This window comes from Triplophysa dalaica, chromosome 19, assembly GCF_015846415.1.
Source record: "Triplophysa dalaica isolate WHDGS20190420 chromosome 19, ASM1584641v1, whole genome shotgun sequence".
In the NCBI taxonomy this organism is placed as follows: domain Eukaryota; kingdom Metazoa; phylum Chordata; class Actinopteri; order Cypriniformes; family Nemacheilidae; genus Triplophysa; species Triplophysa dalaica.
In genome coordinates, this window is record NC_079560.1 from 5,021,702 (window position 1) to 5,042,443 (window position 20,742).

At 38.8% G+C, this 20,742-nt stretch overlaps 1 protein-coding gene across 1 annotated transcript in view; it reads right to left on the minus strand.

Moving 5' to 3' along the window:
- nsmfa (NMDA receptor synaptonuclear signaling and neuronal migration factor a) overlaps positions 1-9,526 on the minus strand; it is a 29,299-nt gene extending 19,773 nt beyond the window's left edge. The window contains exon 1 of the mRNA XM_056731981.1: positions 9,304-9,526. Coding sequence (XP_056587959.1) covers positions 9,304-9,374 — 71 coding nt within the window. The 5' untranslated portion in view covers positions 9,375-9,526. The remainder of the gene's footprint in view (positions 1-9,303) is intronic.
- Positions 9,527-20,742: the final 11,216 nt, after the last annotated feature.

Below are 20,742 nucleotides of genomic sequence, written 5' to 3' on the forward strand. Positions count from 1 at the left end.
GTCTATAGAATATTTATCCAATCTTGTACCTCCGATTGTCCATATTTTCGACACACACACACAGAAGATAAAGAAGTTTCACCCTGAGCTGATACTGTAGTTTAAACAACGGTTCCTTGTGCTCCAAACGTTTCTATGGGACCTGGGTCAGTTTTGCTCCCAGGCCCAGTGCGGGCTGCTCTTTGCCACATAATGTCACCTGGTAAGCTGACACTGGGTTTGAGCTTAAAGAGCTTTCACTGAGTTGTGAGTAATGTTCTGCAGCAGCAGTCTGAATAGGGAGGTTAAAAGGCTGGACTCAAACTGAGAGAGAGCCACCGCCGCAGTGTGAAAGTTGAAATGACATGAGACATGAGGATACAGCTGTGACTGTAAAAAAGGAGGGCATAAGCTGGAGAAAAAGATGGGAAGAGGAGGAGTGGAAGCATGGACAGTGTAATGTATTTGGTTGCTTTGTATTTGTGCCGCTCACAGATTCAGATCTAATGACTTTATCTTACGGTGCAAGAGAATGTAGGAAAAAAGAGACTGAGGTTGAGAAGGGGAGGAGACAATAAAAACATGAAGACAATGATATATGGAAGGAAAAAGGGGAGGACAAATGAAAGATGTAGGAAGCAGAACGTTAGGTTCAAATGTATCTAGACAGGGGGAATAATGTACACTTTTAAAAGGTTTTACAACCTTTTGTGCTTATAGAAATATTATGTAATACATTATCACTAAAGATGATGTGGAGAGCTTTGATTGGATGAAACGAAAGGCTCATGAACAGTAATGCTGATGAGTCCCCCCTAAATGTCCTTCTCACCACAGCATCAAAGTAAGTGCTAATATGACACTTCATTCACCACCGGCTATAAAAAGCAGAAAGTGCAGATGAAAACTGTAAAAACACCCACCGGAGATTTTGCCAACACTGGCTAAACGTAAACAGCAGTTTCAAACTTCTATAAATGACTTTGTTCTGCTGAACACAGAGGAAGATATTTGGAAGAATGTCAGTAACCAAACAAATCTCATCCCTCATTTACTGCCATAGTAGGGAAAATAAACCCCATGGGAGTCAATGGGGTATGGTTACTGACATTCTACCAAATATCTTCCTTTGTAACCATCTCAGGGTGAGTAAATGACAGAAACTTTCATTTGTGTGTGAACTCTCCGCGTCAAAGAGAAACCTAAGAGTCTTTGCTCTTTACATTTCATTAGCATATTGGGATCTTGATAATAAAAGATCAACGGATTATCGCCTTCCACATATGGTGGCTTTGGCACACGACCTGTGCAAATCTTCAGGTGAGTCATTGCATTTCGGGAAGCTGATTAATTCTTGTAGGAGACACGACTGATGATTCCTTAATGGGATAAATCAGAATCTTTCTTCGCCCTGTGAACAAATATTTGCGCTCACCAACACATGCACACATACCTTCGATGTAACTAATGAACCAGTTTCTGCACAATACAGTATGTGGCCCACACATAATCATATGCCTTCCTGCACGCACCCTTCACGAGGAAAACCCACTCCAATCTCAATATTGCAACCTCCTCCACAGAAGCTGTCACACGGCCTTCCTCAAGAGTCCCCGGTGGCTCGCGGTCGCCTTCGGCTTTCCTGACGTAATGTTTAACGACGTGACACTTGTGACAGCTCTTTGAATTATTCAGTTTCACCAAACAAGCAGGTCATGCCTGCTTGTAACGTAAGCATCCTCCAATGCGTGAGGGTTAATTGGTGTGCCAGTTTAGAAGAGGCACGTAATTGAGTGGGAGGCTCTCGTGGCGAGTGGGAGGGGTCACGTAAAACGACCGAGGCCAGATGATGCTTCATCTGAAGGTGTAAAAATAGCTAATGACAATAGTCTTAAACATCTTCACTTTCGTCTCGCTTGCAACAAGTAGCAAGCTGCTTACTGCCTACATAGGGAGTTACTTTCTAAGGCACCACCCTAGCGATCTCATAAGTGGCTGATTTGTTACGATGTACATAGTAAGCAACTTCTTGTGTCACACTCTGCTAGGAAGTCTAGACTTTCGATAGATTTTTGTGTCAGCATGTTGTTAAGCTAATGCCCTGAAATTTGTGTTTAATGAAGTATCCCTGCTGAAAAAACAATAGAAATGGTCATCCAGATTCTAAATGGATTTAATGGTTATAATGGTGACTGACTTTAATGGTGTAGGCTGGCAATGTGTTCGATTTTCTCTAAATTATCTGGAAGATATGAATCGATAGAACACTTTTCGGCAGATGACTGAGAGTTTTACATTTTACTGGAATAAGTTTAAAAACACGCTGGTGAATTTTGTAATAGTGAGCTGATGGTTCATAGTGGTATTTGTAATTGAAACCATTATAATTCAAATCGTTTTTTTCCAGCAGAGGTATAAATATCTAAATCTTAAAATCACTTGTCACCATTGACTCAGAAATTAAACTTTGATATGAAACTTTAAAACTTTTGGAACAGCAATTGCATCTGAAGTGTGCCAACGCTGCCTCCTTCACTAGGTTGTTGAACTGAAAATAAATCGAACTGTCTCTCACCATATGGCTGGTGGGACTATAAGTAAAGGGTTATTTTCCATCCGCTCTGATGCACTAAAATGAAACAGTTTCTTTTGCTGTTATTTCTGAGCTTTGATTAACATCAGACATCCCAGGCTGGGAATTATCATATTAATAAAATATCCGAAGAGATACAAGAAGATAAGACGGAAGGAAAATAGGAGAGGGAGAGGAAAATTTAAGAGGAAATTAGTGGAAAGGGAGATAACTATATATAGGGAGGGAGAGAGAGAGAGAGAAATAGACACACAGGGAGACCAATAGGTAAAGAGAAAATACCAAAAGAAAGTCTGCATGCTACCAGACATGTGACTGAAATAAATGAGGTCAGAAAGAAGAGGAAAACCGGCTTTAAGTGTTTCAGTGCTGAGAGCCAGGGATGAATACTGTAATCTTACGGGGTCAGAGGGAAAAAATAAGAGGTGTTAAGAATTAGGATTAAGCATAAATCCTAGCAAATATGGTTAACAAACAGTGGCATCTTATTGTTTGTATATTATAAGACATATGAAAAATGTCAGTATTTTATATAAACATGTATCATTTTGCATGATTATTTTTTTATTTAGCCATAAAAATATCATTAGTTAAAAGTTAGTAAGTCAGCTGTGACATTTTAAATTTAGGTTTTTATCTCACACTAATGGATACCTTGAATCTATTACAGCTCCAGTCGTTCTACAAAACATTATTGGAAAATTACTTTTTCCATGTAATTTTGTTGAAGCTCAATTCACTATAATGTGTATTTATTACACATTTTCTAATCATAGAAAATTCATAAATTCATCATTGAATGATTACAAATCTCTCTCTCTCACACACACACGCACACAGAAACACACACAGGGTTTCCATGTTTTATGGGGACTTTCCATTGGCATAATATTTTTTTCACGGTACAAACTGTGTCTCCCTTAAACCTCACCCCACCCTCTCTCACCCCTTCATGAATAAAACACTAGAAAATTGGTTGTTGAAGCCAATCTCAAACATAGCATCATCGTAACTTGTGTTTATGCACAGAATGCCATTTGTTTTGTTTAGTTTGCCTTACAAAACAACAAAGCCAGTTCCAAAATCACAGGCATAGAAACAAGGAATGTAAATAAGGAGCAAAATATCCAACGTTTCACAACAATAATCAAAAAAGCTATTCATTCATTAGCATTTCGTGTACTGGCGAAGTATAAAAACAATGATTCAATTAAACTCTCTGCATCTTCATTTTGAGCTGGGCAGAACACTTCTTAAAGGGAGACACTTCAGTGGCATGTTTCCAAGAGATCCTTGTGTATTTATTCAGGCGAATAGGACCTTGAGAACATTTATGAGGTGAGTGGATAACATGCATTCAAGATGAGCCAGGGAAAACCAAACAATCAAGCATTTCTGAACCCTCTCACTGTTTATGACAAATTTTTCCTCTGATTCATTCTGAGCTGGATTTCCCTGAGCACAGCAGAGGCACTTTAATGGCATGTTCTCGTAGGGCATGTTTTCACGGCATATGGGAGCTCAGCTTTAGCAAAGACCACAGATTAAAATGTCACCCTCCTTCTTTTCTGCGCCTTCAAATCCGCCTGGAACCCTCCTTCGCCCACAGCGAACCCCCTCTTAAGTTTTTGCTTTACCACGTTTCTCTCTCTTTTGCATAATAGCAGAGAGAACAACGTTAAAGGCGTAATCGCAATGTCAGAGCTGTCCCAAGATCTTCATTATCTCAAGCAGTCGGACTAATTATAGGACAGTATCATCTCTGCAACAAGATAATAAAACAAGCCGGAAGCATGTGTTTGTGGTTGTTGGGGGGGGGTTTGGGGGATTTAGGGGTTTCCCTAAACAGATCTATAATTGATACTGTTAAAATGCTCTCTATAGATCCCAAAATGATCTATTTTATGATATTTATGATCTATTTGTTCATTGTACATTAAAGGGATAGTTCATCCAACAATAACAACAGCCAGACACCCTCATGTCATTCAAAACCTGAATATGACCCTTTTTTAATTTGAGCACAAAAGAAGATATTTTAAGAAATGTCTCCATGGTTTTATGTCCATACAATGGAAGTCAATTGGGTTTAATGTTTCACATTTACATTTATTAACTTAGCACATGCATGATATTTGGAAACTTCCAAAGATATTTGGAAGAATACCAAAGAAGCTATTTTGAAGTGAACAGACAAAGTTATGAACAGACAAAGTTATTTGGAAGAATGCCAAAGAAGCTATTTTGAAGAATGTCTTTGTAAGGCATTCTTCCAAATAACTTTGTCTGTTCATCAGAATAAACAAATTAGATTTGGAACAACTTGAGGGTGAGTTAATGAAGACAGAATTTTGAAGTCACCAGCCGATTCAGCGTATTCGGTTCATATGAAACTTGACAGAATGTCAAACTGTGGCAAAAAACCTAAAACTATGTAAAAATCTTCATAAGTTCTCGCTTTGATATTTAATATAAATGTATGAGCTATTTGTAATAACCCACAGGCTGGGTAATAACAGTGTGATGCTCCTTGCTAGAACTACTTCTCAAATTCCAGCTTTCAAGCACCAAAGATCAATGAGTCAGATCTCATCAGACTGCACACTGATAAACAAAAACACACTCAAAAGAGACTTCCCTCCCACTCGATATCTCAGACTTGCTTTAATAAAGATAGTCTCTTCAGATGATGCAGGCGTGAGAGTATCTGTGATGGTTCCTTAAAAGGTCCCACACATGTCAATGTGCTTCTGTGTCTGTTTAATGTGCCACGGTTAGTGGTTATACTTCACTGGTCTTACAAAGCAAAAACTGACAGCAGTCGGCCAAAGATTGTCAAAGTAGAGTTCTTTAGGAAACAATTCTCTATGCTTTAAAACAGCCCGACAAAAAAGAACTTTCTTAAAGGGTCAGTCCACCCAAAAAGAGGATATCCTTAAAAACATATTACTCACCTGTATATTGACACAAACCGGTATCAAGTTCTTTTCTTTGTGAAACACATGAAGAGCTTTTATCAAAATGTCTGAGCTGTTCTTATTATGCAATAAAACTGGATGGGGACCTGAAGACAAGTTGGCTAAATACACTCAAAATATAAATTAATCAAAACCTACAACTACTGTACTAACCCCTTGAAGTTGAACGGTACAGTTGATGGATATACTGTATGCGCTTTCTGGAGCTTCAAAAATGGGGCACTATCCAATGCCATTACCAAGCTGGGACGGGCAGTACATAAATTACTTAAATTTCTCCGGATGAAGAAAGAAAGTCATACTTATAAATTTGATGGTTGAGCAAGTCATGGATAAAAATAATATTAGGGTGAACTATTCCTTTAAATTGAAAACAATGGTGGTCACTGTTTAGATGTTAAAGAACAGCTTGGATTGGACATTTTAAATAATCCCTTTTGTGTTACACATTTTAAAAAGACATTAGTGCCAATAAATGATGACAAAATGTTTAATTTTGGCGAACTCTTTAGGTGAATTATTATCACATTACACCAGGGTGGGTCACTCATCCTATCAGAATAGACAGCCCAACCTAACTATAATATGAGAACTCACTAATCGTTCAGCCTGTACCCAGCATTCTCCATGGCAGTGATTTTAAAACTCTCTGACTGCTTATCCCTAAATAGCAACTCCCTCTGATTCTGCCATCCCTGTTTTTCATCTTGATATAAGAAGCTGCAGGCGGTCCAAATAGAGTACAACCAAAGTAATAACAAACGCAACAATGCTTTTATGACTATATTACCCAAGCTAAATCCCAGTCAAACTGTAACCAAAACACTACTGTAAAGTTTCATCAAATAAAACTGTGCATGGCACGCATTTGTCGACTATGACGTGATAACACAGCTGATGACTCAACATCTCAGTTCATAAAAGGGGTTAAGCATTAAATTGAGCTCAACAGATTACTCATGCTTAGAATGCAAACGCTGTACATTCCAGGCTCTCCATGCTGAACCGCTAGCCCCGACAGACACCGTTCAAAACATGACTCAAATGCCCAAAACAAGAAAAATATAATTTATTAACCTCTACAAAGAAATTAGATGGAAAACTGAGATATTTTTAAGAAAATAAACACTGGTCCCCATTGACTTCCATTATTTGGATACAAAACATCTTATTTTGTGTTCCATAGAAGAAGGTGTCAAATGCAGGTTTTGAACAACATGAGTGTTTATAAATGACCACATTAAAATTTTTGAGTGGACCCTTCAATTTCACACTTTATCGGGTTAACAAATGACAAAAAGTGGCACATTTGCCTCATTTGATCAAGTTGCAAGGATTTTGAGAGTTGGTAGTGCAGGTTGAGAGGAGGAAGACCTCGTGTGCCAAGACGCTATTTGTTCTGTGTGTTTTCACAGAAAATAGTCAAACCACCAGCCTTATCTTTTCAACAGTTCTGTGGTCATGACCAAGTGTCTGCAGGAAAACAGATTACCAGACACCACCACCTCCAGTAATAGGCCAGATGCGAATGAAAAAGTGAGCACGCACCTTATTCCAATCTGTGCCGACGAACCCATGACAAAGGTGTATAATCACGTCCTGACAGTGCTTAAATCTGGTTGTGACAAAACACCACAGTCGTTCTTTACTCTAAACCACTGCAATTTAGAGCCTAAAACACCATTAACAGCTGCCAGAGGCCAATGACTAATTTCTAGCAAACAGGCACCTTTTGCTGCAGGGCATCACATTTAACAGGATCCACAGCACAACTGTGTGAAAACCAAACTGCAATTTGATTTGATTTTCAAGGTAGTTTGCAGTCGCCTCTGTTTATGATGATACAGAGACCCCTAGAGCGTATCCACATTTCTCATTAATTCATTAGCCATAATAAGTCATAAAGAAATCATGCAAATTTCAGCCTATGATCACACATGCATTCCCACGCAATGCACTGATATTGCATAGCTCAACTCTGTATGCAATTCCTGTCGCAGAAAAAGTTCACCCCAAAAATCTCTTATTGTTCACTAACCCTAATGTCAGGTTACCATTTATGGTTTAACCACAAAAAGGTCTAGCCACATTTTAACCATGGTATTTTTTAGTAAAACTATAGTAAGAATGGTAGTCAATTTCCCCCAAAAACATAGTTACCAGTATCACTGTAATAGTAAACTGTTTCTTTTTCTAAAGGAGAACAATGTTCTGCAAACAGTTTCATTCTGGAAAGATCTGTGTAACGTTCTTTTAGTGTTACACAGAAGAAATAACAGCTATTGGAGTGAGTAAATTATGTAAAGATGTTCATTTTTAGGTGAACTACCCCTTTAACATGCTGTGTCTGATTCCCTGTTCCATCGGTCATTTCTACTCGGCATGCAGAGCCGTGCACACCGAGACACCTGCCCTGCATACTAAACAGACCCTCGTTCATACTTACGACACACACACTCGTAAACGCAGAGGTGAAGGAAACCCATCCCATTCATGAATGAAACCCTCTCCTCAGTCTTTTCTTGAATCATAGCGCTCACCAGCAGCATTTCGCAGACAAGGTCATTTCAATGACTGGAAAGACCATGTTGAAGTTTGTCTCAAATGCACCAATCGCAATCTATCTAAAAAAAACCTACGATAAAGATGGAATGACTCACGGCATCCCTGAGGTACCAGGCCCAGACAACAGGGTGAGAAGGTGAAGCACTTGCCGTCTTCCCAAAAATGACAGATGTGATTCACATAACAATGTGATAGAAGGGCTTTAGTTATGTAAGCGCAGGAGAACAGGCAACAATAGCAAAACCAGGACCATCAATGAATAACACAGAAGTTGATTTACACTTTAAATGAATGCAGCAAAACATCGTTTTCGTGTTTTTCTCTTGGTTTAAACGATAGACAGTCATTTTCCTCTCTGTGACGCTGTAATTCACAGTGACACAGGAACACCAAAGTAACACGGGTCAGTCACGGATGATTGACAGAGACTCGCCTGTTGCGGATGTATTAGAAGCGAAGGACAACTGTCAATGCCTTGATCAACTGCTTGTTAAGTCTGCTCACGTCCATGCGTAATTCCCAAGGTACGGTTAGGAAATACATATGAGAGACGTAAAGTTCACATGTATGACGCGCATCATTTTTACTGTCGGTGTATGCCATACGAGTTCTACAAAACGCATCCGTGCGCGTCAGGTAGGCTGCATATACTGTGCATCACAGGTTAATAATAATTATTACTATAATAGTAATCATTTCTCAGTTAGTCTTTATTTCAATGATACATGAAAATGTTGGCAATATGGGACAAGAACGGACAGGCTTGGAGACTACTCCATCTAAAACATAATGTGACCGTTTTTAAACACTCAATGAGAAATAACAATAGTAGGCTAAATACAAAATTCTACTGCATTTACTGTGCTAGCTTATGATCCCATTTAACCCCATTTTAGTGAAACCTCTGAGACGGGACGCAGAATGGATCCCGTAATGCCAACCGCAAGACCATTAACATTCTATAGATAAAAATACTCAATGAATGACATTAAAAACAGCTCTTTTCAAAACGACCAGTCTGATAACCACGACCTTTCTTTGTATCCAGCAATAAGAGTTTGAGATCCTCCTCACACGCCGTTTTGTAACTTCCGCGCGCGCAGAGCTCTGGAGACGCACACGTACGATTGCGCAGCCGAACCGGGCGGCATTCGCGCAGTGCACGAGCGGGTAAAATCGGACACTCACCTAACTTTGGCCGCCACCGAAGAAATCGCATCATTTCTCAGATTCTTCCTTTTGGACACTGCAGTTCCCATGCTGGCATGGAAACGGCGCTAGCGAGAAAACAGCACATTCCAGATATCAATGCAATGCGTAAAAACGACGGAACGGGAAAATGCCTTCACGTGCGTGTCTGTTTATATCATAAAGACCTGGAGGTGATGCAGGACTGAGCATGCATCTGTGTTCTCCTGCTTGTGTCAACTAGTGCAAGACAAATACACGCATGAGAAGATCCCGCCCCTTCTATTTCGCTCCTTCTCTCTCTCCCTCGGCTCGCTTCATTGACATCTGTAAGAAACCATGGCTCTGAAGTGAGCGTGTATGGTGGGAGGATGTGGGGGTACCAGACAGGAAGCCCAGCAGATCCATATATGGTGCGACCTCCCCTCCGAGTCCACCCACTCACCAGGCAAGACCAGCGCAAATGTCAGGATAGAAATGAGCTGGAGTGACCAAAAGGCACGCAGATGCTCGGTAATACTGTTTTCAGAGGGATGATGGGGAATGTAAATGTTCGATCTGTCCTTATTAATGAAACTATTAAACTGCCAGCTCATAATTTATTTTATCAGTGCAATTTACCGCATAACCTTGGCATTGTATGTGGCATGCTTTACCAATCGAGCTACAGAAAACTGGCATGCGCTCACAAATCTGTTGTACAGCAGTGTGCCCCCTGTTCATAACAACCAGATAATCTTCTGTTATTTTCTTACTGAAGGAGACAGAAAACCTCATTCCCTCTGCTGCATGTTGGCTATAGACAAACAAGTGCTGACAGACAGGTCAGAAAATGCAAACAGTGTACATCAGTGACATAATGAACTTTATTACATTAAAGCTCATATTAAAATCACAAACCAGTTTTTACCTTCACATCTCATTAATGGGCAAAAACGAAAGACTTTGATGTCTTGCTGGGAGATAGGTGAAGGATGCTGTTTTGAAGTAGATAATCGGAGGTAGCTTTGGGCTCTGGCTCTGGGCTTTGAGGACGGCAGGCAAAGCAGGAATGAAAACGACAAAATATTCTCTCCGTGCAAGAGCACAAATTACAACATGTTCTAGTGTTGTGTATGGTATGTGTATGGAAATTGTTAGTTATTTCTAGAGACTGTTGTGAAAGTATACATCAAAGGAGTGTTACAAATTAATTATTTTAAAACTGCTTTAAAAATTTCCATCTTCTGTATAAAATGCTGCATGGTTTTAATGACCAAATAAAATAACTTGTTTATTACAGCCTACACCCCGTCAATTGAGTATATCCTAAATCAGATCAGCCCTTTTGTGTGCCAGAACACTTATTGTCATATGCACAAAAGTGTATTTTAAGTAACTAGCAGACGCCACCATTTAGCTTACGTAAGGAATATCACATGATCAAAAATGAGGTTGTATTGAATAAAAGCAGCAGTTATTTGGCTGTAGGCAGAAGGAAACATGTTATCCGAACTGAGCTGGTATTAAAACAGTTATAAATCCCATCATACTTTTAAAGGCAAATGAAGTCCAGTCCTATTTAGTTGTTAAGATGACAGCATGTGGTAGGTAGTTGTTGTTTACAATCACTGCATGAAATAATCATTAAAGCTTGTATATTTCTCTGACTATTTCTTTCAAAGGTATAAGACTCCAGCTTGTTGTTTTACAACAAATTTGGGTAGTTGGTGTTACAGCAAAACAAAAACAAAAAAATAATGCAGATAAATCTCTCTAATAATATATAATAATGCAATAATATATGATTAATAACAATGTATAATTAACAGTTTGTTTTCTAAACAAACCATAAGATACACGGTACGGTTTATTTGTCGAGTAGGCTACCCATTGGTCACAGAGACAGTAATTTTACATTTTGTTATTTGAACCTGAAATATTAATATCAAGCCAAGAAAATGACTTCAATTTTAAACCTTTCTCCTAAACTAAACTTTTTTCTGTCTCCAAATCTTTCTGTATTGGGTAGAAAACAGAAGTCACCTTTACTGCACTCTGATGATATGGTCAGTTGCTTGTTCATTTTCTCAAGAAATGTCCTCTAGGAAGACAAATGAAAAATGAAATGCAAATCTACGACAATCACATTACCTAATGCACATACACACAAATAGTTGAGTTTGACATTGAACTTGCGCTTTGTGTCTTATTGGGTTTGATTATGAAGTGGGAATGTTAAAGCACAATGTCAGAAAAGGATGCCCGCATCCCTTTTGTGCTCTAGACAAAGTTCCCATTCTCTCTTTCTCTCTCTCTCTCTCTCTCTCTCTCTCTCTCTCTCTCTCTCTCTCTCACACAAACGGCAAATTTTAAGAGAGGAGAGCTGCTTTTCTCCATCACTCCATTTCCGTTGTTGTGCCAACTAACAAGGCCGTACAACACAAACAACCCAACAAGGTCAGCCAACATACTTACACTCCATTACTTCACTAGCTCTCCGTTGGCCGGAATTGCTGTCAAGGTCCATAATGTTTGTGTGTTATAATCGACTAATAATGCCTTTTGAAATCTCATAACCACCCACTGACACTGTTAAAGGAGCGATCCTTAAAACCTGTTGTGAAAATCGCAACAGAGAGTCCCTCATATTGGCAAATGATCCAATTCATTTAGTGATTGCACATAAGCATTTGACCGAATTATTCAAAAACTCACTTCCATTGAATTATTAACAAGCTTCAAATGAATCGCACACTTGCTAGGTACAAGGTTGTCAAACATGCTCTAAATAAACTAAGTATTCAACACAAGTTACAAAAAAGTGTATCTTTATAAAAAAAGAAAGACTGTTGCCCTACTGTAGTTTGGAGTAAAGAAACAAAACACTGATATTCCTGGGTAATGATGGAGGTCTGTTTACATTGCTTTAGACTCATCATTACCTCCAACCCTCCCACTAATGAAAAGGTAATGACGCAAAAGAAATGACACCAAAAATAAGCCTGTGAAGTTGCTCGGCTATGCAGTAACCCATTACAATATGTCAAATTATCAAGATGTCATTCATTTACAGTCAAATATGTGACTTTTTCCAAACCGGAAATTTCACACATTTTCGTCCTACATTCGACACCACTGAGAAGGCAACGATGTTGATTTATTTAGAAACCCAGTATGTCCACATCATTAAAAGCATAATTACAGAGCAGATCCCCCTCTTGCCTCTTGAGTCATATGTACACCCCCAGAACTCTCCACCTCTTCTCCGAAACCTGTCACTATAGACCCTGTTTAGTCACTGAGGTCTGACGGCAACGGAAGGAACGGAAGTTTTAACAGTATCCTCACATCCCCATGACTGTTGATGGGCAATTACTGGACAGCATTACAATTGTTATTTATTGGTCATTTTTATATTATCTTAAAGGGATTGTTCACCCAAATGAAAGCCAAAATAAAATGCAAAAATGAAAATGGCTCACTTACTCTCATATCCAGTACAAATGAAAAATGGATGGTTATTTATATTGCCAAGCAAATATGCCATTTTCTTTATTTCTATTACATTCCTATAAACTTACAGCCATGGAAAAAATTAGGAGACTGTTTTCAAGGACTTATTTATAGCTGTATTTAGGTTAATTCATATTTTTTTATTCTGGGAACTAGTGACTACTAATTTCTCCCAAATTCCAAATACAAATATTGTTTCTATTTGCATTCAGTTTCAGAAAATGGAGAGTGGAGAAACAGTTCAAAATAACGGAAAAGATGCTTCGTTTTTTTTAAAGCTCAAATACTGCAAAGGAAACAAGTTTATATTCACTTTTAAACATGACAACAGTAATATTTGTATATGTATTAAGAAAAAGTTAAACAAAAAAATGTTTATGTGATAACTGTGATTTTATCATTGGACTGGAATGGTTACAATGCGCACGCGCATAAATGCTGATTAAGAGAACATTCGTAATAGTCTCTTAATGTTAGTCTCCACAGCTGTATATTGGGGTAGGACCCAAGCCATGTCTTCGACAAAATCAATGTGCTATTATCATGACTGCATGTCAATGCACAACCTACGTACATATGTCTTTCAGAAAATGTGATAGTTCTAATCCTGCTGTGTAAGTAAAGAGGATCCTACTCACAATGTCCTTGGCATTTTACTAAGAGTGTGCCGCATAAGATCACTTGAGTGCAGCAACAAAGGACGCTTCAGACAAAAATAAAAAGACTCCTTCAGCAAAGGTCAAACACTCATTGAACTTCATTAAACTGATTCAAACTGACAAATGCACAACGAGGAAAGCAAAGAGTTCACATGCACATGGTAACAACGGCTGAGGGTTGCCAGCTGCCCACACTGTAAAACATTAAAAGTTGACTTAACTTAAAATTTCATGGCAACTCGCTGCACAGCTTTTCTGAGCTTCTGAGCCAAGTATTTCACCTTACTCAATTAACTGAGTTAATATGATAAAAATAATTGAACCAACAATCAAGTTTCTGAGATCACTCAACTATAGACTAAGATTGCACAACTCAAAAGATCATGTTTTATATAACGTTAATATATTATTGTTTTATTATTATTTACACAATCTACTTAAGTAACTGCTTAAGCTGTTTGTGTATTAAACATTTTAGAAGTGGATCCACTGAGTCATTTACTTCAGACATCAACACTGAGCACATTAACCTCAATCATTACAACAATCATCAAACATCATTATGAAACATCAAACATAATATAGTTAAAAAAGGAAGTCTAGGAACGCTAAATACCAAAGGTAACTTACAATGTCAACAAAAACAAAATATATACCCAGCAAACAGTAAAATAGCAATTATTTTAATCATTTTAACCGGCGAATAAAAAATTCTGCAATGCATGCTGGGAACTTTCAAACAAATAATTTATTTTTTGAGATAACACAGTTTAGCAAGTTGGTCAAATTTCTTGGACAATCACTTAGATATCTTAGTAAAGTCAACAAAAGAATCTTTGTTGGTACCACATTTAGACAAATTTTGTTCAGCATACTCATAATAATACATTCTTCTTCTTCTACTAAAAACTTTGTTCAAGTTACATTGTTACCTTTATTGGGGGAACAATTTGAAGTTGTATTTTTTACAGTGCAGCATAGAATAGAACCAAACTGTTTTTAATACTTAAAGTTACATTAGATTGAAAACTAATCTAAAGATGTGAAAACAGAGAACTAGTTTTCCTTAAAAGAAGTTGAATGCTTCCCTTACGAAATATTCAATGTTTTGCTGAGGCAGAAAAGCTTATTCATGCATTTCTCACCTAAAGACTTTGAGTACTGTAAGGCACTACTTAGTGGTTGTCCTGCATCATCAATAAACAATCTACAGTTTACAGAATACAGCTGCCAGAGTTCTAACCAGGTCCAGAAAATACAATCCTAATTATTATCATCCCTTCACAGGCTACCCATTAAGTATCGTATTGATTTAAAGTTCTTTTAATTACTTGTAAAGCCTTAAACGGTTTCGCTCCTACCTACTTTACAGAGCTTCTATCACATTACAACTCATCACGCTCTCTAAGATCTCAAAACTCTGGACTTTTGATGACACTTAGAATAACTGAGTCCACCAAAGGGGGGCAGAACTTTGTCATACGTAGCACGTAAACTCCGGAATGCCTTCCCGATACTATTCAAGGGTCGGACACACTCTCACAACTTAAAGTCAGCCAAGCATTCACTTAATGCATAATATGCTAAATAAAATACAAAAAGTAATAAACAGCTGCTACGCTAATTATTCTCTTTCTGCCTTCCTCCCCCGCCTCAGGATGCCCATCCCGAGGTGGGCAGAGATAACGCCAGGGCCAGATGAATGTCATGTGCCCATCCCTTACTAGAGATTACGCCAGCTCCATCTGAACATCCCGTGCCTTCCTCCTGTGAGAGCCTGCGGACTGACTGATCATCCCAGCTCCAGCTCAAGCAATTCCGTCCCCAACCAAGAGCAAAGACCAACTTCTTGTCACATTAATGATAAATTTACAATACTTTAATATTTAATGCTAAACTAACAATCACAACAGCAGTTTCAAGTTATAGCTGCGCTCAGTTACATTATGCCATTACTATTTTCCCTGCTTACAACATTCCCCTGTTGTCTGATATCAATCACAAAATTAGACCTAAACTGTGTCTTCCTAAATGATATTTCCTAAACCACAACTAATAAGCTGTCTTTTTTTCATAAACATTTCTTCAGTAACTTTTAACCAAAGTCACTGAGTGCAGCTCTGACACGTCAGGGGAGACCTGGCCCTCCCGGCTGAGGCTGGTTTCTCCTGAGGCTTTTTCTCCATTAATTTATCATTGGAGTTTGGGTTCCTCGCCACAGGGCCGTGTTGGCTTGCTCACCTTGAGACTGCTTTTATTAGATATTATTTACGAGAATGATCTTTCTTGTTCCATAAACACCATGCACTGTGCTGTGTTTTACCTGCTCTGTGCTTTTCTTATTTTCTCCTGTAAAGCTACTTTGGAACAATTCACACAGTGAAAAGCACTATACAAATAAAATTGAATCAAATTTCCTGTGCTGAAGTTGGCAGCACCATACAGATCCATCTGGTCAATACCATTTTCAGTATTATTGCTACAGTTGTAGGGATTTTAACTACAGTTCAGCACAACCAAAGGAAACTCTAAATCTTCCATGAATTGCCGCTCTCGTTCTTCAAGGCCACAGGGTGAGACTGCTAGAGCTGACTAAAATGTACAAGGAACAACAAACTAGGCTATAAAAAGTATCTGGATACGTAAACCACACTTATAAATAAATAAATCTCATTATATCTCAAAACATAAAGTTTAAAATTATTACAGATAGCACAAAAAGGTGTTCCTCAAAGGTTGCTCTTTCATAGATCAGGAGATTCTCAACTTTTTCCAAATGAGTATCAAAATATATATCAAAGTAAATGTTACATTGAGAAGAAAGGTCTCGCAGGATATGTTTGCTAATATAACTTCATATTTTTATATCGGGTAAGACATTCTGTCATTTTTAGGTGTGATCTTGATGATTCATCAACGTCCACTTTTCGAGTACAACAAGGTGATGGGCATCGAATTCAAACCAAGCTAGAACATTATTGTCAAATAAGAGCACCGAGCCCAAATCGATCTTTGTTTTTCCTCTCAGAGTGAGTAAACCCAGACACACGCATGTTCTCGTAAGCGGTAACCTAAATAAAGGAGCGTGTGCATGCACATGCAAAATGAGTCTTGTTATTAAATTAGATCATCATAACATATGGATCCATCAGGCTTGGGTCGAACTCCAACACAGTTCCCATCGGGCTCGGTTTACCCTCTAAAACGTTTACATACAGTACACATACAGTGTGCGCACTCACACAACGTACACACAACTACAACCGCTCTTACAATAGACTTTCGCGTCATGTCAAAACCCCAAAGGTCAAACATTCATCACCGAACAAGCAAGTGTTTTTTTTTCTTCTAAAAAACTCCAGCAATGTCATCATTTCTGCAGCGGCAGGACGGGCTCCGTTCGCTGGATTATCCTGCCAGAGAGAGGGAGCCCTCGCTCTGTACGTGAGCCCCATGCCTATCAGCTCCTTGTTTCACCTTGGCACATACCGCAGTAGCTTATGGGGTAAAGCGATGGCTTGATGTGCGTGTGTGATTCACATGCAAGTACCGGTGCGCTGATATCTGCCTGTCTCTCACTCTGACGTGAAGCAAGAGAATGATTCATGGTGCGAGGAGATTATTGCTTTACACTCTCTCACCCCTGCCTGCTGTTGGCTGCATCCACGTGGCCTGATTCCTGGCCGAGGGGTGGGGAGCGACAGCTGCGAGAGAGACCGAACAAAAGACAGAAAAGAAGCAAAGTTACGTTTGTTGTCATTAACTGAAAACAGCTATAATATTTTACATGTCTGTCTGACATTCTGAGTTCAGTAAATGGGTATTTTGCTAAAGAGTTGGTGAATTGCATCAGGTGTTGAATAAAGGAGATATTTAAAATGTGCAGTGCTGATTAAATATTGAAAGAAGTGAAATTTTGGGGTGAACAGTCGCATTAATATGAAAGATTCTTAAGTCTTAAGTTTGACCTTCTGCCTTCACCAGTCCTTCAGTGTTTACTCACTTTCTTACTCTCATCCTTTTTGGTTTTGGAGTTTCTTGTCAGAGTGCTGGGACGGGCCGATGCTCATCTGTCTAAATGTGACTTTGTGAGGCAGGGTTGAGAGACGGCTGTGCTGCCTCAGCCGAGCGCAAGGAGTAAATGAAAGCCTGGCGGCTCTCCTGTGTGCTGACGGATGAATTATTGAGCTCTGTTTACCCAAACGAGAAGTGTGCTCGTACAGGCTGGGGAGAAATGGGGAGAGAACTCTGCGCACCACGGCTAGGCCTGAAAACTGCCTGGGTGCACATGACTGGATTCACTCTGATACAAACACTAATGATGTCATCAAGGCCTGTCGTGCTTTTCCACGAACGGAAATTTTTCAAAAGGGTTATATTTCAGCATCTGGTGTTTACCTCTAGTTTAAATTATTCAAATTCGGGTCCAGTGTGAAATTAAGTGGCATCTAGTGGTGAAGTTTTGAATTGCAACCAACGGCTCACAACGACTCCCTCCTCCCTTTGGTGGTACTACGGTGGCTGACACAGCACTAAGATGTCCTCACGATTTTGCTTCTTTGCCGAAGGAGATAATGTTTTCACGAAATGCACTGTGGAGGGCGGTTTGTCCATTTAAGGATACTATAGACACAACATGTCGATTTCCATGTAAAGGAAGCCCGCACCACTCCTGTTTTTGCCCCGTTCTTTTTACACATCTGAAAACATAGTTATATTATATTGCATTTCTGACAATACAATGCATCAAAAGATTACACACTTAACCTTAAACTAAAATTCCAATATAATATTTTCAGTTTGTTTCCATTTTGACCACTTACCCAAACAGTGTGACAACATGCCCCGCTATGTGTGTTCAATGAGCTGTTAAATTATATTTTTTGATAAGACAAATCATTTTTGCAGGCAACATTTTAAAACCTCTTAAAATCATAAATTTGTTAAAATTAACACATAGTTCCCCGGGAACTACGAGGAAAAAATGTGACAACTAGCCACAACCATTTTCCTACAGGGCTAATTTATATATCATATTGGTTCGATTTGTGGAGTGGGGCATCAATATTGCTTTTCTCTACATTTTTGTAACATTTTCATCACACAAATTCATCATATGTAAAATGGTTACAAATCCCCGGACCCCATGAGATCAGGCTGGCATATGACATATAACTAACAAACACCCTAACACACATACACATACACATTGTAGATAATTGAACATTCTTCCTTTTAGTTTTCCCACTCACACACACACACACACACACACACTCTAAAGCGCACTAAGAGGCTTGCTGGCAGTGGGGTTCACATTGTGCTTTTTATGTCCATTTGTGTGGGTGTTTTTATGTGCGGACTTTTGTGTTACAGAAGACAGTTGTGTCTTGTGTCTCTTGCAGTTTAAAGGGAACAGGAAACCATGTGCGTTCGTGTTGACCCAAATCCCCCTAGTACATCATGGCAGATGGGGAAAAGACGCTGACAAAGGCCAAGCTAATCAAATCACAACTGAACTCTCAATTCCTCCCTCAGCCAAAAGGCCAGAACTTCTAGATCTTTCTGCTGTCGGGGGAGAGAGCTGCTTAGCAGTTAAAGAGAAACAGTCTAAATCCATAATTGCATTCGGAGTAAAGATAAATGGTGCCTGCAAAAAGTCGGTTCGGATAAATAAGTGCTAAATTTAACATCATTGTAATAAAAATCTTTGTAATATTTTCAGATGTCGCGAAACATCTCACGGCCCAGTGATGACAACATCAGTGCTGCGCAGTGATTTTTGCATAATTCAAATTAACATGCTATAAAATCCCGCAACCCCGTTTCTGCTGATTAGCGCACAATTCACGGATGTTAGACAGCAGCCCAAAGGTTTCCATAGAAACCAACTAACGATGAAAACAGCCAATTTAATACGTCCAAGAACAACACATCAAGCTTGTGACAATACAACCACACACATTGATTGTATCTATTCGCCCAGGAGCCCCCTGGCTCTGACGTCCCCTCTCTTCAATAAACTGAAGTAACAGATGCACCCTCAGAGCTCCCGAACAACAAATGACGGTTTTTCATGAATTGTCTGAGTCCAGGAGACGAGGAGAGGATTGGCGGTAATAAATTGCTGCCTCTCGCTGAACAAGTTCAGGCATGGCACATCCACTTCAATACGCCACAGGGAGATTGAGTAAGATCCTGCCAACGCAGCATTAGGAAGACACTATGTGATGGAAAACAATGTCAAGAAATAAAAGTTCATAGAGGAACAGCAATGAGTGAAGAAAATAGATATAAAGACTCATTACCATAATTTATTTTAAAAGGTGTTGCTATTTTTTCAATAAAGACCTAGTGTATGAAATCTAGTGGTGAGGTTGCGAATTGCAACCAATGGCTCACTCCACCCCTTCCTTTCAAAGCGCTATGGTGGCTGACAGAATCAAGATGTCATTATGTTTTCACGTCATTGCCGGCGGAGGTAACGTATTTTCAAACCGCGCATTGCAGAGCAGTTTATCCGTTAGGGCCTCTGTAGAAACAAAATGGCGAATTCCATGTAAGGGGACCCATGGTGTATGTAGAAATATTTCATTCTAAGGTAATGGAATTATAACGCTTCATTATGTAATGTCTTTATACACCTTTGAAGACATATCTATGTTTATTATATAGCATTTCTGTCAATAGATCCATAAAAAAATTACACCCAGCACCTTTAAAATTCTCATGTAAACACACTTAATTAACTGATTGAATAATGATTACTTACAAGTTCTGTCCTGTCTTGTTCTAATCCATTCTTCCAAACCAGCCTACTTTTTAAAGACATTTTGACAGGTTCCTGAAGTAATGGGAGCTGTAATGCAGACTGTTAAGATCAGCTAGGCAAATTTTTATTCATTATTAACTGAAAGTTAATAATGAATTAATAAATTAATAGTTTTAATATAAATTGCTTTAGATTAAAGCTTCTATGAATAAATCAGATGACAGAATAAAAGAGTCAGAGCTAGGTGATGCTAAACTGTGAAGGAAAGTGCAGAAATTTCAGAAGAAAATCATTAATAATAATTTCAGAATATCAGCTAATATGTAATATTAGCTAAATATGTAATATTAGTTAACTGTGTCAACTCAAATATATTGAATCACTCATCCTCACCTCAATGCTGTCGCCAAGGACACAAGACCGCAGGCAGGGCAAGGAGATGAGGGATGGAGACAGGGCAAGTGGAAAAATGAATAATGATGAACATGTCTTAGTTATTGCAAATAACATTAATAC